This window comes from Alligator mississippiensis, chromosome 9 (assembly GCF_030867095.1).
Source record: "Alligator mississippiensis isolate rAllMis1 chromosome 9, rAllMis1, whole genome shotgun sequence".
NCBI lineage: Eukaryota > Metazoa > Chordata > Crocodylia > Alligatoridae > Alligator > Alligator mississippiensis.
Genome location: NC_081832.1, coordinates 10,724,874 through 10,743,255, shown reverse-complemented (window position 1 = coordinate 10,743,255; position 18,382 = coordinate 10,724,874). Strand labels below are relative to the sequence as shown.

The following is an 18,382-nucleotide window of genomic DNA, read 5'->3' as shown; positions in this document are numbered from 1 at the left end:
AAATCTACAATTTTCCATGATTAAAATGAAGTGGCATTTCTTTTTAATCATGGAAAAATGTAGAATTTGGGTTCCTTTTTTTTAATCTGAAAATTGGGGATCTTTTTTATTGGAGAAAACCAGGATTCCTGCTGATTAAACAACTGACCAGACATTTTCTTTTGATTCTGGAAATGCAGCCACATGTCTGCAGTGGCTCAGGCCAGAAGCTGGGGGGCACTAGAGCATACCTTCCTGCCGGGCTGGAGCAGACAGTTTGGGCCAAGGTTAGCCCACCCACCACTGGCAGTGTGTAGGGGGTGCATGCAGGTCATTGTGCACCCCCTGAGCATGGCAGTGCACCCCTTGTGGCGAAAAGGTGCCACCAGCACTGTTGGCAGCACCTGTGGGCAGTTGCTGCTCATCACCCCCGCCACCAATGCTGCCAGCAATGTCTGCAGGTGGTCACCAACCCCTGGGTGGCACTAGCCACTCCCCTCCCTCCACACCACCAACAGCGCCAGCAGCATCTGCAGGAGCTCCCCGCTCACCACCACTACACTCCCGCCGCCGTGCTTCCACTGCCGCCGTGCCCCACCAACCACCGGGATCATGCATCGTTCATGCTACTCACCTTGTGAGGGGAGATTTGTGGGGAAGGTGCAAAGCATCCTGGGATGCTGGGATACTGTAAATTAACTTGAATCTGAGGGGGATCTGGGACAGAAGTTCAATAAACTGATCTAACCTAAATCGTTTAAGCCTGATACTACATCCATCCAGGTTTATCTTAAACTGCATTCAAAATGGCCAAACCAGTTTATGTGTACTGAACTTCTGTTATGCTATAGATCTGAACCAGTTTCTAATCATTTATACCAGTCTGTGTAATTTCTGTCTCTAACCCTACTGACCCTTGGTATGGTCTATTTTCAGTGGGTGAAATCCAGAATGGCCTGAAGTCTCCATCACTGATGTTAGACTTTTGATGATCTGCGGCACCACAATACACCTTCTGGGGAGAATTTAATCCCAGAAGAATCCTATAAGGAGAAAAGTGATTGGTGCACCTTTGCGTTAGCAGAATTATTTACTACTAAATAATTTCCTCATGGTATCCCTCATGGTATTTTTGCTGCTTCCTCTCTTTCTCCCTTAATTTTTAACTTTAGTTAGGTTGTGGTAAAATTAGATGGAGTTCAGTATTTCTCCTTAAATATTTACTGATCCATGTTAGTTCTTTACATTGATGAAGTGTATTTGCTGTTGCAAACTTCTCTGGGATTGAATCATATGTTACAGAATTGTAGTGCTTTTTACCCATAGGAATCCTGGTCAGAAACTATCTTGGCTGCAGACCAAGATAGCATAAATGGATGATTGATGACTCTGATGTTGAACAGGCCAGATTTTTCCTCAATGTTTGTTTGTTTTTTTTAATATTATGGTCTATGGGATAAACAAATAAAGCTACCAAAGCTTTGTTTCACATATATCTCCAGCGGAAATTTTCACTCCGGCTGCATATACATGTTCAAACGATCTGAAAAAATTCTTCAGGATTGTTCTCCTGGTAGAAAAAAAAAATTACCTGGAGGTGCTTGAACAGACATTTGAATGATAAGCCTTTGAAGAGCAGAGAGTTTGCAGTGACAATGCTGTGCAGCGAGTAGCCCCCAGTGTAGATATCTGCATTCTGCAGGCTCCCTCACTCTGCCTGGTGAGAGATGACAGCAGTGCACAATGCAGCCTTGATTGGTTGACCCAGACTGCTCAGTGTCAGTCTGTGTCTCCCTAAAGCACAGAGTGAAAGTTGTGAAGGGGATGTGTTCTGTTCTCTCTGAAATTTGGGGTTTAAAGGATTGTGCAGTGTCAGAAACTGCTTTGCCTCCCATATTATGCTCTAGTTGCTTTACCTGGGGCAGAAGTTAGGGAATATCCTATATCGGCTAAGTTCAGTGCATCATGCTAAAGTTTGGCTGTATGTTTAGTAGGGCTCTGCGAAGCTTCAGTCCCTGATTTGGTTCATCTTGATTTGGTGGCTGAATCTCCAAATCCAAATCAAATCAGGAGACCCTTTAATCTCTCCAAATCAAATTGGAACCCTCCAAATCAACTTGGAAAGATTTGGTGATTTGGACATAGACACAGCTTTAAAAATTTTTTCTACATACCTCTAGGTAGCAGGCAGTAGGGCTGTGCGAAATTTTACCAGCCGTTTGGTTTCAACACTGTTTTGACTCATTTTGAGGTTGAAACAGCAAAACCAAAACAAAACAAATGATGTCAAAATAGCCTCAAAACAAAATGAGGCTAGTCAAAGTATTTTGACCGTAGCGCTGGGGATGGGAAGTTAGTCCAGCTAAGCTGACTCCCCACCCCCAGCACGATCTAGCATGGAACAGTGCCGTTTCACGCAGCCCTAGCAGACAGCTCGTGAGTGCTGCAATGCTGGGGTGGATGGAGCATCTCGCAGGGATGCGGGGGGCTCCCCAGCATGCTCGGCTGCAGACTCAGAAGTGGACCAAGAGCACTTCTGGGTCCACCGGGGAGCATGCAGGGGAAACTTCTGTGTCCCCCTGGCTCAGTGAATGGTGCCTCCTGGGTCTGGGCATGTACCAGAGGCCTCCTGTGGCTGATCACTGAGTTAGGGGGGTGTGCCTCCCCCACCCCCCGTGTGCTCCATGGTGGACTTGGAAGTGGACCAGAAGTACTTCCAGTTCATTTCCAGGTTCACCACTGAGCACATGGGGGACCCCCCCCACACTCCTGTGGGATGCTCCATGCACCCCAGCATTCACAAGCCACTCCTGGTACCTCAAGCTATGTAGAAAAAGCATTTAAAGCTGTGTCTATCTCCAAATCATTGATTCTCCAAATCAGCGTTGAATCAGGACAGTGGTATGAATCAATGGATTGAATCACTATGCCAAATCCTGACTGAATTAAAATCCAAATCAAATACAGACCATTTCGCACACCCCTAATGTTCAGTATGTGGCACCTAGTACCTTCCAAGACACAAATCCTAAGGTTCCCTTGGCTTTTGCAAGTCCATGACTTTCTTTGTACTATGGATTTCTTGGAACTTGATTTGACTAGGACTTTTGGCAAGAGTGTAACATCCTTAGTGAAGCCTAGAACAGATCTTTGCAAAAAACTATTTGTACAGCTAATATGACCCTTGGCTTCTTTGCCTAAAGAATAGTCCTAATTGTGTCAAATAGTTGGATGTTTTGAACAACAGTATGTTAAAGAGGGCTTGGCAGTGCACCTTCTGGTACTTGCCACTTTAGGGGCTGAGGCAGGCAGCTGGCAGGTACCCGATTAGGGCAGTCATTTTAAGACCCAGCTTATATAGGGGGAGGCAGCAGTTTGCTGCCAGTGGCCATGAGAGAAACATCAGCTGGCTGAGCTACTGCTCAGGAACATCCTGGAGGTAATGGCAGGAGCTAGGGGGGTAGCTTGGACTGGGAGGCCTGGTGGGACTGCTTGTGGTGGGGCAGTCTCAACTAAATGCCAGGACTGCTAACCTCCCTGGTGAAAGGCAAGTAGGGTCTCCTTACCCCTGGCCCCCACCATCTGGTGGGTAATTGTGAGAACTATGGGAGTAGTGGGACCAGATGTGCCCATTAGTAGGCACCTGAACCCAGCAGGGACAAAGGAACCCAGAGGCACCGGAGGGTTGGGAAAAATTGTTGGGAAAAATTATGGTGAGGGCCTACTCAGAATAGGGTGCAATAAGGGGCACCTGAAAGACTGAGCATGTGGGAGTACAGAGTAGGGCTGCTGAGGGTGGCCCAAAGGGCTGCACCAGGGGGTGTACTGAGTAGGGCTGTTTGAGTGGCTTGAAGGGTGGTAAATGGGCCAACCTCAAGTGTGTGTTGGTGAAATTATTTGCCTGATGAGGGGCTTGGGGCAGATGCAGCCCAACATTGGTCTAAGGCTATGCCATGTAGAGTAGGAGAACTAATGGGAACCAAAGTTGATGCATGGTGGTACCAGTGTGAGAGTAGCTAAGCCTGAAAGCCCATGAGGGGTTGCTCAAGAGGAGCTAGGGCAGTGGACTGTGGCCCAGGATGGGCCGTTTGCAAGAGGTCCCCATGAGAGGCGGGGGAGAGCGAGTGTGAGAGTGAACGGAGCCCAATTGTGGACTGAATTTGTCCTGGCCTCAGGCCGGGGGAAGTAATCATAAGCTGGATGCCATCTGTAAGGCATGGGCTGTGGTATACAAGAGGTTCAGAGCTGCGGATAGCACCCCCTGGCATTGGGGTAAGGAATGGGCAGCATCCCCCTTAATAAATCAAATTAACAACCAAGTCATGGCAGGTAAGATGGAACATGTCTACACGTTTGTTAATACACTTTAAGTATTCACACCTAAATGTGATACCTGCATTTGTAGCTATCTAATTAGGGTGAAAATAGCCTAAATGCACCGTTTTAAAGTGCACATGTGTAGACATGTGCCCTAATGTGCCTTAAAGCGTTTCATGTAGACATGCCCAATGAGAATAATGTTTTGCCATGAAGTTGCAGTCAGGTTAAGTTCTATAAAATTATCTACCTAGCTTGTAGTGTCAGAGGGAAATGTATGGTTAATCCTATTCTCAGCTAGGATGCTTTTTACCCCCCCAGCATCAAAACTATAATGTTTCTAGATGGGCTGTTGCTTTATTTGCCTGATAAGAGGGAAGGGTATGTAAAAGAAAAGGCCCTTAAGACCTAAAAGAGATGAAGTTTCTAACTTGTGTTGTTTCATTTGTAAATGGCCTTAGGGGTTGTGTTTTAGGGCTGATCCTCTTTAAGAAATGGAATAAATAATTTAAAAAAATGGTTCAATTTCTCAAGCTAGGCTTTATCTTTGGTTCTGTCTTTAAAAAATATTGTGTATTATGGCCTTTGGTGAAGATAATAGATTTAATTATAAACATGTTCCAACTTGTTCATGTTAATCATGGTTTGCATAGTGCTATGAGAGCCCAAGTCAAAGAGGAATAGTAAGATGCTCAATAGAAGAAAAAATACAAAAGCACCAGGTAACCTGTCATCGTGTTGTTGTCATCATGGAAGAAGCCATGAAAAATTTAATAAAAAATATTTGCTGGCATTTTCAGACTCTCCAGTTAGCCATTCTGTCCACTAGCTAAAACAAGGGTTATCGAGGTTGAAACACATCTGCTTTTTTTTTATCGTTGTATGCATTCCTTAACAAAACCAAGAGGAAAACTGGAAGAAATAGTAGTTGTCTGCTTCACAAGTTTGGCAAAAATCCAGTGAAGCCACACCAAATAGTAGCTAGAAAAGGCAATCATATAACAAATAAACCAGCTGGCTATAGTTTCTGGATTTAGGGAAGTGATGGTGATCTGTGAGGGATGGTTTAATACTTTGCTTGAAGTCACTGATGAAATTTATGGTCCAAAAGATCCCCCGCAATGCTAAGTTCTTTCTTGTAGCGAAAAAGAATTTGACTTGAAGCCAGCTGAGAAGAGTCACATGCATGTTACCATAGATATTTGGACCTGGACCAGAGGTGACAGACATGTAATCCACAGTTTTGACAACACATCAGGCAGTGTTTCAGTTGTTGTTTGCCCATCTCTGCAAAACCAAGTGTTATCAGAAAGGGGTTTATCATGGCAGATAAAAGATTTCAAAATGAAATCTGTGTAAAATACTGTGTAAAATACCATCACACAACTCTTTCCATTCGGTTTGCAATGAAATCTGGCTGTGTTTTATCCATGGTGTCAGTCACAATATATATTGTTCTTTTGTATATCAGTTACCTCTATTATATTTTTTAAGCATTTCATTATAATTTAATTTCCAGCTGGGGAATTGTTGCCCCATTGAAACCCCTGGCTTCAGTATAGCTAAATGTATCCTAAAGGGTGCAATGATCCTGTGTCTCACCTGAAGATTGAGACTTGATCAGTGAGTGAAGAAGATCCTGTGGAACGAGGGGAAGAGTGTACAGTGTGGGACATGGAGTAGATCCAATCTCTTCTCTCCAAGGCATCTCTTATCCCCTTGGGCAGTCGAGGGAGAAAGCAAATTTCCTCCTTTCCATCCTGTATCCTCTGCCTCAATCTTTAAACATTTTTTGTGTGTATTGGGAGCCTTTGCCTCCCTGGAACTGCCCCAGTCACCTTACATTTAATTGTATTATAGGAGTTTTGCTTTTAGGATGCTCGGGGGTTCCATGTTGAGCATCTGTAAGCCAAACTGGGTGAGGCATAGCGGTTTGTGGGGGTTTTCCTCCACTTTCTTCACAATACCAGCCAGGAACTAAGAGAATCTTAAATGTTCAGTAGTTCATAAGATCATTAGTTCACCAAAGTTTGTGCCAGGGCTGCTTAAACAACTGAAGGCCAGCTCTCAGAAGTAGAAGAGAGATGGGATTTTGTTGGTGGACCTTTGTGGAAAAAAGGGACCTTAGACTTTGTAGACTGAACCCTTGTTTGGTACCCCGCAAGTCAAATATTCAGTTGAATCTGATGTTGAGGATAATCTGAGTTAATAGCAAGAGTCCTGCAACCTTTGCATTGGGATTGTCAGAATAAACCTAATGCTACCAGTGCCATCATGTATTTCATGTAGTGTTTCCTCCAGAACTCATGTTGTTGAGAAGGAGTTAATTTTGTAAATGAGGGTTAGTGTTTCTTGACATCTATAAAAGCAAACCGCTGTGAGGGTAAGCATGGGGCAGAGGTAGGAGTACAGGTTGTCTTTATTGTCTTTTAACTAGCATAAAGGACAAATGAGAGAGAAAGCAACCAAATTCATTCTCTCCAGTCTCCCCCCCAAAAATTCAGATGGATGACCTCTGGTCATTCAAGCATGAACTGAAGTTCATGAAATCTCTATTTACATATTACTGCTTTTTGGCTTACCAAAGTGAAGTTGTTCTTCATTACTGTGTGACCTTTAAGATTTGATTTGATAGCAGTAATAAGAAGAGAAGAAACTCCAACTGTATTTTTCCAAAGTAGCCTTATGATGTGCTTCCTAATCCAATGGAAAGCCTGTTTTTATCTTCACAACTTATCTTTAAAGATGGAATTCTTTGTTTTAGAAACCTGTCTCCCTGACTGCTTTGCTCCTTTGTACCATAGGAAAAAAACTGTGGAATGGCAGGCTTTAAGGCTAGGGAGAGACATTACACATAAACCGGTTTATATAATCACAAACTGGTTTAAACCTGTAACAGAGCAGATGTTCAGTAGGGCTGTGTGAAGCTTCAGCCCTGATTCGATTTGGCCTGATTCGGTGGCCAAATCTCCAAATCCAAACTGAATCAGAGGACCCTTTAATCTCTCCAAATAGAATCGGAACCCTCCAAATTGATTTTGAAAGATTCGGTGATTTGGACATAGACACAGCTTTAAATGTTTTTTTCTACATACCTCAAGGTACCAGGTGGCTTGTGAATACTGAGATGCTGGGGCAGATGGAGTGTCCCACAGGAACATGGCGGGGGCTCCCCAGTGCGCTTGGCAGCAGACCCGGAAGTGGACAGCAATGGGGAGGGACTTCTCCCTAATCAAAGCATCTTTCCGGGGCCTGGGCCACCCTCCCCCTCCCAACTCAGCACTATAGAAGGGGAGGGAGGGCTGCTCTAGTATACCCCAGCTTCTAGCCTGAGCCACTGCAGGCTTGTGCCTGCATTTATTCAGTCCAGCAGGGATGTCTGTGTGGTTGCAAACCGGTTCAGCCTAGCCAGATTAGACTAACCTGCAAAGATTGAATCAGTCCAGGCTCAGGCTTTTTGAATGTCTGTCCCTAGCCCAAAAGCCTGGTTCACAAAGTACATAAGCATACTCATACTACTTAAGTTCCATTGAGGATAAAGACTGAAAACTTCAATGATAAAGGCTGCATTCAGTCTACAGGGTTGGATTCTTCCAGCATAGCTGAACTAACAACTTCTTTATTTGGTAGTGCTAAAGTTTAATAAAAAATAACAGCTGTTAAATACATTTTTTTTTTACTCTACCTAATTGCTATTACTATTTGAAGTAGTCCCCTGATAGATCAGTTTATCGTCAACCCAGGTCACAGATAGCACCTGCCATCTTGAAATCCATTTGCTTTGGGGTGTAGGATGGTTCTTGGTAGGCAAGTTTGGTTTGAAGGCATCTTCTGCAAAGGTTCTGATTTTTATTTTATTTTTGTTGTCCTTTCTGGCTTCAGTGAGGAGTCCTTTGAATGGCACAAGGTCTTTATGAGAGATGAACAACTAGCCTTATAAGACTTTGTTGAAGAGTCTTAGCCATTGCACTCTGGCAACAGGTAGGGTCCCCCTTGTTTCTGTTCAGTTCCAGTGCACAAGGAATCTGTGCTCGTGGACAAGTTTAAAAGCTGTCCAATGTCACTAGAAGAATTCTGAACCAAAGGCTTAAGTAAATAAAGTGTTCTCTGTACTCAAAATTACCCTGTTTACCCATGGATAGACTCAGAAAGTTCCTTGCCCTACGGAGTTTCTGTCAATTTGGAGTTAAGGGTTAATTCCTTATGTAGATGATGTTGCCCTTTTAAGCCATTCTTTCTCTGGGCCCAGAGTTCTTGCCCCCTAGGGTTGCCAGCAATGGGTATCACACACACGTTGTTGTTTGTGTGTTAGGAGAAAGCACTGTGGATTCCATTGGCCCTACCAGATAACCCATATTCGCACCCACTAGTACCTTCGTCATAGGCAGGGTTATAAAGCATACTGCCCCTTATGAGTGCAAGTAACAAAGTTTGGCCTTCTGAAAGTCAAATGCACAGAATGTGTGGAAGCAGAAGAATTTTATTGAGGAAAACTTTACAGTAAAGGTGCTCAGTTTTGTGTAAAATGTTTGAGGAAGCTTGGTAAAGCTTTTCTTGACTATCACCTCCTCCTCCATGACAATTAAATCAATACATAAATACTATGTCAATGAAATGAGTTTCTTTACCTTCCGTGACCATGGAGTCGAGCTCTTGAGTCAGAAATACCTTAAAATATCAGTTGGACTAACAGCCAGTAACCTAAGCTTTGTTCAGGAAATTCTGTAAGGCTTTGATGTTGTTCACGTAGACCTAAGCCCTCAGCCTGGGCACTGGCAGCAGCACAACCTCTTTGCAACTGCTCTTTTTGTAGGAATAGAGGTTGTCCCTTCTATCTAGAGCCTGTAAACAACAAGGAAATTATAACAAATTTCAGAACTTCAGCAGGTAGGATTTCCCCTAGCTTTTATGATAAATGATCACAGTCTATGTGTTACTGTAACCAAATACTATTGACCAAATTCTGCTATTCTTCACTCCTATTTAGTTGTAACTTACTCCATCATTTATCCTAAATGGTAAACTGTATTTCTTTTTCAGGCTTTGGCAGACAAGCAACTGAAAACCAAACAATTTTAAACTTTTTTTTTTTTCTTCAGGGGTTGGGGAGGGAAGTGGGTTTGGGAAGGTTCAGGTATTTAAAAAGATGGTGACAAATTGGTTTAAGGAAAGGAAAACTCTAAAGGAGTTTATTAAACTCACTTTTCCCATCAAGAATACTTCAAATGAAACATTTTCATGAACCCTAATATTTAGTTCAACAACCAAACTGCAAATGAATGGGGCTCACTTGCCTAGGTGGATGGTTCAGATGAAACCTCATCTCTTGGTCCTTATTGATACTTCTCTTGCACCACTTCTTTCTCCCAAGTCTTAATTTAGGTGTGATCTGTGTCCTATTTATATTGACTTAAGTTGGAGCTTGCACACAGATAGAATATGAACCCGGGGAAGAGTTAATTTGACTATGTCAACAGTTAAAGCTGATTCATGTCAAGATGACATTTCCTTGAGTGTGCTCATGGGCTCATTCTCCTTGTTTTGCAGATTGGTTTAATCTCTTGCTTTCCTCTCCTTCTCCAGTCAATAGTCTTTATTCAAGATCCTAATTAGAGCTCCAAATTGCTCTTTTGCAGGTCACAGAACTCAATAATGTGAAAAACATATTACGGCTGCCAAAAAGCACAAAGAAACATGCTGTTGGGATTTATTTTAATGATGATACATCCAAAACCTTTGCTTGTGAATCAGGTGGGTAAAATGGCTTAGTAAATCAAAAACCACAGGAATGTAAATTGTGACATTATAAGCATATAATACCTACACAGATTTTTCTGGGTCTTTATGCAGAACTTGAGGCAGATGAATGGTGCAAAGTGCTGCAGATGGAGTGTCTAGGAACTCGAATTAATGACATTAGCCTTGGAGAACCTGATCTTTTGGCATCTGGTGTAGAAAGGGAGCAGAGTGGTATGTACATAACTATTGGATTTTTTTTTGTTTCCTCTATAGATTATGTTTAAATTTTGAGTGCATGAGTCAATTGCTTAAATGGTTTGGGCTGTGTACCTAACCAAAAATGTACTTTGGGTGTACACCCTTGTGAACAGAAGACTTTTTCTTCTAAATATTCTTTTTTTTTTTAATTTCTATTGTTACCAAAAATAGTGTATGGCATTAGTTTGGGGCTTTGATTCAGGATTTTAAATATATTCTAGACTTTGTTTTCAGGCAAGTTAGTTGCACAATAAGCTCTTTGAGGCAGGAACCATGTTTGTATAATACCTAACCCACCAGGGTCCTTGTCCATAACAGGGGTTCTTAGTGATGAATGGGGTATAAATAAAAATGTTGTGCATACTTTGATTCAATGCTTTTATTTGCATATGTAAATCACAAAGCACTGCAAGCCCATTTGTGCAAGCAGTTAAATCTATTCACACAATTTTATTAATTGTCTGCAAAAATCAGAGTTACAGTGTTACAGTGGTAGATGGCTTCCATATATCCAGATGCCGATGCATATCTAAATGCTTTTGGAAATGTTCCTATGGAAACATCTCAAATTTGTATTTCCCTAACTAAACATGATGCACCAGTCTCCCCTTTTGCTGAGTTTTTCATGTAAGACTTGTGGTTATGGTGCCATGAAGTCCACTGTGAAGCCCAACTGCAGGAAAAAGAGCATTTGCACTACATTGCATGTAACATGATAACAGATCTATCAATCATAATTTTGCCCTTTTGAATGACACTTCAATTTCTGGCTGAAATCCTTTCGTTTGGCACTATCTGGTTATACAATGAAAACAACAAAACTTTCTTAGACATCTTTGTTCGGTAGAAAATTAGATTTTTAACTGAGAGTTTTTTGTACAAAGCTTTTTTGCAGCCTATTTTTCATAATGTAGGAACATAAAGGTGCCTTTCAGCCCTGGCCGCAAGAGCGGGTCAAGTGCCTGTTCATGGTTAATTTTCATTTACTATTAGTTCCTTCTGCTACTTCCATCATCCTGTTTCCAAACTGAAGCTGTATTTGGAACCCATACTCAAGGTGTACTTCAGTAATTCATCTATGTAACTACAAAAGTCAGTTCAGTATTTAATCAGCGATAAAGCTTTAGAGTTATTTTTTAAGGTATTGCTTTGCCTTTTTCACTCAAAGAAAACATGAAACTTTCCCCATTATTCTCCTGTATTTTTTAATTAGTTTTGGGGGGAGGGTGGGGGGATTGGAGAAATCAAAGGTCTGACTAGTGTGTTTCAATAATAGGCTTTATAAAAGGTATGAATTTTATTGCATTTTAACTCCAGTTCATCCAGTCATATACTATCCCTACCTGAAATTAAGACCATTACTTTTCAGAACTACTCATAATTTTCCATTGTCTGCTGAAGTGAGCTCTTTCTCTGAAAAGCTTGCTCATCTCTGATTCAGTTAGTGTACAAAAGTGGTGTCCAACCAGGCAGGATGGGTGATGCCAGATCAGTCTGCAGGCTGGATCAAGCCAGTGGACTCGATTTGGTACTGGGAGCTTGTGCAGCAGGGGCCCAATCCAGCCATAGGGTTGGTGGGTGGGGAGGGGCACAACCCAACCCTGATCCGTTCACTCAGGGTGGGGGTGGGGAGCAGCTCGGTCTTGTTCCGGATGCGCAAATGGGGGAGGAGGCAGGTCTGATTTGGAAATGGGGTGTGGGGGACAGGCCCAGCCCTGATCCTGCTGTGTGGCAGTGGCCCAGGGCTGGATCTGGCCATGAGGACCTCCCGCCATTTCCTCGATGGAAAATTTTCCAATCCATGAGGATCCCCACAGGCCAGGTGCCATGGCTTCACAAGCTGGATTTGGCTCTCAGGCTGGAGGATGAATACCTGTGATCTACCAGGTGCATCTTCACCCTAGCTTCTGCCTTTCCACTGTTACTTCTGATTGGAAACATGTTTTTCTGTTCAGTTCAAAAAAAAAAAAAAATTCTGGCAGCGAGAAATGCTTGCTTTGACAAGTGGTGAGTGGCTCTGGATAATTACACATCCGTGAGGACTGGATTATTGAGAAAATCCCCTTTGCAGAATTCAGTGCATGTAGAATCTTTGGGAGTCTTTTTAACACACACCGGAGAGCTATTAATGCATAGACTTGAACTGCATTTAACCTTGTTTTATGAGATTTTTTTAATACAACCATCATTATTAAAAAAGAAATTAATTGCCATAGAACACTGACTTGAACAACTCATATAGAGTTTTGCTGTGACCCATGTGTCATGTCTTTACTTGGACAAGTGAGAGTGAATTTTCCATATAATCCCAAACCAGAGCTAGGTGAGGGGACAGTTTTAGAACTCTTCCTGAGAGGCTGCAGCATGCAGGAACCTTGCATACAAAATTTGTGGCCTGTGAAATTCTTACTGTATTGGTAATAACCCTGTCACTTCCTAGGCCTAACCAAAACTCACTTCCCTTGCATTCTCTCACACAGTGGGTCAATACAAAACTTAAGTTGGCACCAAGCAGATAACCATGAAACTCCTCTGCGCCGTTTCTCTATGGTCCAATCCTCTAAGTCCCAAGCAGATGAATATTGTCAGTTCAGACTTTGCATGGTCTTTCTGCAGCTGGGAAGATTTTCTTCCTCAGTCCTTTGTTAGGCCCATTTATAGACGTATAAGAAAAGAGGCTGCTGCCCCAAAGAGCTTTATCTCAATGACTTTAAAGGCTGCTAGGTAGATATTAGCATTTCCTTCTACAATTCTGTGAAATAGTACAGGAATTCAAGTGACTTCCATGAACTGCAATGTGCATTTAAGATCTATTTAAGTGACTTTACTGTATTGCTCTGTGTGTGTATGTATGTGTATATATATTTCAGTATATATGTATTTGTGTGTATATAGGGAGAGAGAGAAGTGTAGATGATCAAAGGAAAGGAATCTTTTTATTCTTAGAGTAACTACTTAAGTAGAAATAAGACTTTATAATGATATAAATAACACAGATAAATCCTATAATGTCTTAAACATTTAATTTACAGGGATTTTAGACTAACCTTTTGTTTTTCTCCCAGAGAGATTCAATGTGTATTTGATGCCATCCCCTAATTTAGATGTGCATGGGGAATGTACCTTGCAGATAACATATGAGAATATCTGTCTTTGGGACATCCAGAATCCCAGAGTAAAACTCATTTCTTGGCCACTAAGTGCCCTCCGACGCTATGGACGGGACCCATCTTGGTTTACGTTTGAAGCAGGGAGGTGAGTGCATGCTTTGCTATAGTGCTGTAATCCATTTGTATAAAGAACTGTTCCTGGGTGATATGAGAGAGCATACCCACCTCTGACTGAAGTGAATAAGAGTATGGAGGGGACATTCCACCCTATAGGGATGATGCTCATAGTTCAGCCTTTTCATACGTAACTTTAAGGTATGGCTTAAAGAGCAAAAGCCACTGTCAAATAAGTACAACTGTGCATGTGGGAAGATGATGTGGGGAGAATAGGAGTGTACATTACAAGAGTTTTGATTTTGAGGAGAGCTTTGGAGGCTCACTGCTTTTGCATATTAGTTCTTCTTTTTGCCATGCATTAATTTTTTCATAAATGCTCCATATAAGCCTCGAGAATTAAATGTGAAAAGAAAGACATGCTCTTGCAGTAACTTGTTGAACCAAAGATTGGGCCTTGGTCATAATGAAGAATATGGCCAGGTACAGACTTTAAACTTTTGCTGGTATAAGTGATCAGCAGAGACCCGGGTTTTCTCTGATTAAAACCCCAAAAATCAGTGTTTTTTTTTTCCTGCAATTAAAATTAAATGAGACATAGACATAGACCTATCAGTTGAACACAATGTTTTATTGATATATTTACAACTTACAGCAATTTGGGAACCTACCACTGCCTCAATCTTATAATAAAATTGTGTGTGTGTGTGTGTGTGTGTGTGTGTGTGTGTAAAGGCTATGCAAAATTTCACCGGCCATTTCATTTCAACACTGTTTTGACCAATTTCAAGGTCAAAACAGCAAAACTGAAACAAAACAAAGGCCCTCGAAATAGCCTTGAAACAAAATGAGGCTGGTCAAAATGTTTTGAAAGTCGAAACATTTTGACCATAGGCTGAGAATAGGAAGTCAGTCCAGCTGGGCTGACTTCCCATCCCCAGCACAAGATCCGGTAGGGGGTGGAAGGCAGCCCAGCTGGGCTGCTTTCCCATCCTCTGGGCTAGATCACACCAGGGGTGGAAGGCAGCCCAACTAGGCTGCTTTCCATCTAGCACCGGGGACAAGAAAACAGCCCAGCTGGGCTGCCTGCCACCCCTGGCGTGATCTAGTTCTGGGGACAGGAAGTCAGCCTAGCTGGTCTGACTTCCCATCCCCAGTGAAACTCGAAAAAGTGTCGAAACAGCCTTTCTGTTTCGATGAAACAGCTGTTTTGACTCGAGATGAAATTCGAGACAAAACACTGTTCTGTTGAACCATCAAAACTCATGGCGAAATGGAACGGTGCCACTTCGCACAGCCGTTAATATCTATATATTTTTTGTCATTTGAGTTTGTTTTTTTTCTCGTGGAAAATCAGAGCTCGTCCTACCCCCTTCACTCACCAGGACACGGGTTCAGCTGTAGCTGTCCCCCTTGCTGCCTTGCGGTACTGAGCAGCCCCGATATGCTGATACCCTGCCCCTGCCCATGCTGTTGTTCCTCACTCCCAACACACAGCCCACTGCCCCCAGCCCTGCTGGTGCCCCCCTAGTGCATGGGGAATGGGTTGGGTATGTGGGAATGGGGACGTGTGGTCACAGGCAACATGTTGGGCAGTGGGATGGGCACATGCCTCCCCAGATTTCTGCATCTACAGAGGGTGTGGGGTGTGGGGCTGCAGCCTGGCCAGACCAGCTCAGAGAAGGAGCCACCTCTGCAGGCCAGCAGGTGGGACCCAGTGTGAGAGACAGCACCACACTGCCATGCCTACCAATGTGAGGCATTGCAGTGGTGGCACTGGTGGTGCAGTGTTGTGCCCTTCAGTGCTGCTGGATAGGCAGGGGACATCTCACTTTGGGAGCTACGGCAGTACAGTACCCCCTCCTATGCTGGGTCCCATCCACTGGGCCATGGAGGCATCTCCTGCCCAGAGCTGGTCAGGCCAGGCTGCAGCCTCATGCCTCGCTGTGGTTACAGAAGTCTGAGGGGGGTGGCACATCCTCCTCCCCCCATGCATCACTTGTTCCTCCCATGCATTTCCTGTATCCTCCCACCACACTGCCTTTGCCCACTCCATACCTACGTAGACTTATCTCAAGGGAGCTGCGGGAGTTGTTCTCCACCACACTGACTGTTTGCCATGGATGAGTGTGCATGTGGCACCCCCCAGTCCCACTCCCCCCCAGTCCCAAGAATCCCCTCTCAGGCTAGAACTCTGCCAGCCTGCAAGAGGAAACCCTCAGTTTCCTGGGTTAAAGGAAAAAAGCCACATTTTTCTCTTTTAAAGGAGAAAAATTGGTGTTTTTCTGTAGCAAACAGAAAACCCGGATCTCTGGTGATCATAAACTGGTCTATACCCCTACAAGAACAGAAGTTTGGTGTGCACAGACTGCTTTAGAAATGCCAGAACCCTATCTAAGATTTCACTCTCACACCCAAGGGTGAACGTGTGTTTTGTTCACTACCGAGCTAAACTATACTACTTACAGAAAAATGCAGAACTTTGATCGATTCTGCCTCAAGCTTTTTGACTGTCTATACCTAGCTCATAGGCAACTGGTAGGCGGTGCACAGGGGTGCACGTTCCCCCCGCCAGATTCAGGTGGCACCCATCACTCATGACCTAGCTCATGAGTTTTAAGCAGTTCTTTCTCATTACAATGTGGAACTTAAAATTCAGATCCTTTGAATGTCAGGTCATTCCCTACAGCAAATTAAATATGCAAAATGAAGTACATAATCCACTTGCTATCTTTGTGATGAATCCAGTGGCACTTCCTTGTGCTTTTGAGGTACAGTTCTTAATTACATCCAGTCAGGTTCTAATGAGGCTATGCTTGTAGACTTTTCATGCAACTAAAATGCTCAATGCTTTATAAGCGACACTTGGATGATATGATTTAAGTAAGAGAAGTTATAGAGCTGAGAGGGAAGTAGCAGAGTAAACCATAGGAACTAGAAAAGGAAAAGCATCATTTCTATCTCCCCTATTAGCTTAGAATAGTCCCCGGATAAGCAGGAGCAGGACAATTTGTTGTTTAATTGATAATATATTTCTTAGCCACAAAGATGCAATTAGGAATCCCTAGCAAGTAAAATTGGGACACAGACAAGTATCTCATTGAAGGCAAAACTGTGGTCTCAAAACTAAAGAGGAGTTCTTTCAATTTAGAGAGAGTCGAATGATGGAGTCAAGATCCATGTCACCCTAAGCTGTTGCCATTTGGGTTGAAATTGATTTTAGTTCTTATTGGAACCTTTTTTCTGTCAAGACAGATATTTCACAGTAGACCTGAAAGAGCAAAAATCTGAGGAGAAATTGTATGATAGTTTTATATGGGTCCTAGAGGAAATTTTGTGCCCTCTAATGCTGCATAAAATCAATATAAAACTAATTACTTTTTCAGTACGCTTGTAAATTGGTCTCCTCTGTTTAATAAAATTCACATCTATGTGTTTTTAATGAGTGCATGTGAAAGTAGCACTTCCTCCCTTACTAGCACTTCTGATAGCAAGTAGAATATAAGGCTTCCTCTGAGAGAGGCTTCCTGGTTTCTGCCCTCATCTGCACTAAATCTAAAAAGAGAAATAATAATTTGAATTCATCTCAGTCATATAGGATCTAGACAAGGGTCTAAGTTTCAATTTGGATCCAGAGCTGAATTTGCATTTTTTTCAAAGCTTAGGAGTTGTCCCCTAGAGTCAGCCTGAGCTTTCCTGCACCAAAACATACTAAGACACACTAGAAATGATAGGTCTTAACTGGAAGTTAAAAGGAACATCAGGTTCAAGTGAAGCCCATGTCATAGTTTAGGAATTGTTTTATATTACCAGTATATCACGCAGAGTTCAGGGCTGAAATGCATCAAGGAGCTATTTCTACAGTCCTAAACTTGAGTACCTGCTAGTGCATGAGTAAGTGCTGGCATCACAGATAAGGGGTTCAGAGCTAGGTGCTTATGTGGTTGATAATGAGCAATTGTTTCACATGCTGGTGGGTTTATATACTTTTATGAAGGTTTATGGAAATCTGGGTGCTGCGTGCCAAGCAACCATTTGCTATATTTATTACCCTTTGTTTCGATACCACTTTTACGATAGCACTGGCAAAAGATATACTTTACCCATCGTCCTAAGTGAAAATCTCCTTTCTGTTCTCACTTTGGCAGGATGTGTGACACAGGAGAAGGACTATTCATCTTTCAGACAAGAGATGGGGAGGCAATCTATCAGAAGGTTCACTCGGCTGCTTTAGCCATAGCAGAACAACATGAGCGCTTACTACAGAGCTTGAAAAATTCAATGGTACGGTTGCTAGTTGTGCTTGTCAGTAGGCACTTGACATTAATGAGTAATACAGTTCACAGACCTTCTTGAGCCTGATCTTAACTTTTGATTTACAGGCAGTAAACAGACTGAGTGCATGATGATTTTCTTCTCATTAGTTAACACATTCAGTTTTGAATTTAGCACTTAAGGCTATTACAGCAGTCTGTAATGATTGCTTTACAGGTAGCTGAAAAGAGCATAGAACTGTTTCTGCATTATATGCCTTGATTGCTTTATTTGTAAAGCCATCAATAGGTGTAAATTAATACAGGAAAGAGGGTCAGATCCTGTAGGCACATGTTTTCTCATTAGAGTTTCCCTTAATTAATCAGTCTCACGAGTATTTTATTTGGAAGTGTTTCTCATGAATTTAATTGCAAAATGTTGTGTCTCTCACTCTTGGTTTCTATATATTAATTGATGTCTACACTTCAGGAATAAATTAGAAAGTGTCATGCTTCAAACTGAAGTGTTTGTTACAAAGAAACAAATACTGGTCTAGGGTCTTAAATGATCTCTCTCTCTTCCCGCCTCTGCCCACCCCTTCAGGGCTGTTT

The 18,382-nt window shown here is 42.6% G+C and overlaps 1 protein-coding gene across 1 annotated transcript in view; it reads left to right on the top strand.

Moving 5' to 3' along the window:
* DOK5 (docking protein 5) overlaps nt 1-18,382 on the top strand; it is an 82,059-nt gene that overhangs the window by 43,944 nt on the left and 19,733 nt on the right. The window contains exons 3-6 of the mRNA XM_006273654.4: nt 9,933-10,047; nt 10,147-10,266; nt 13,359-13,548; nt 17,666-17,801. Coding sequence (XP_006273716.1) covers nt 9,933-10,047; nt 10,147-10,266; nt 13,359-13,548; nt 17,666-17,801 — 561 coding nt within the window. The remainder of the gene's footprint in view (nt 1-9,932; nt 10,048-10,146; nt 10,267-13,358; nt 13,549-17,665; nt 17,802-18,382) is intronic.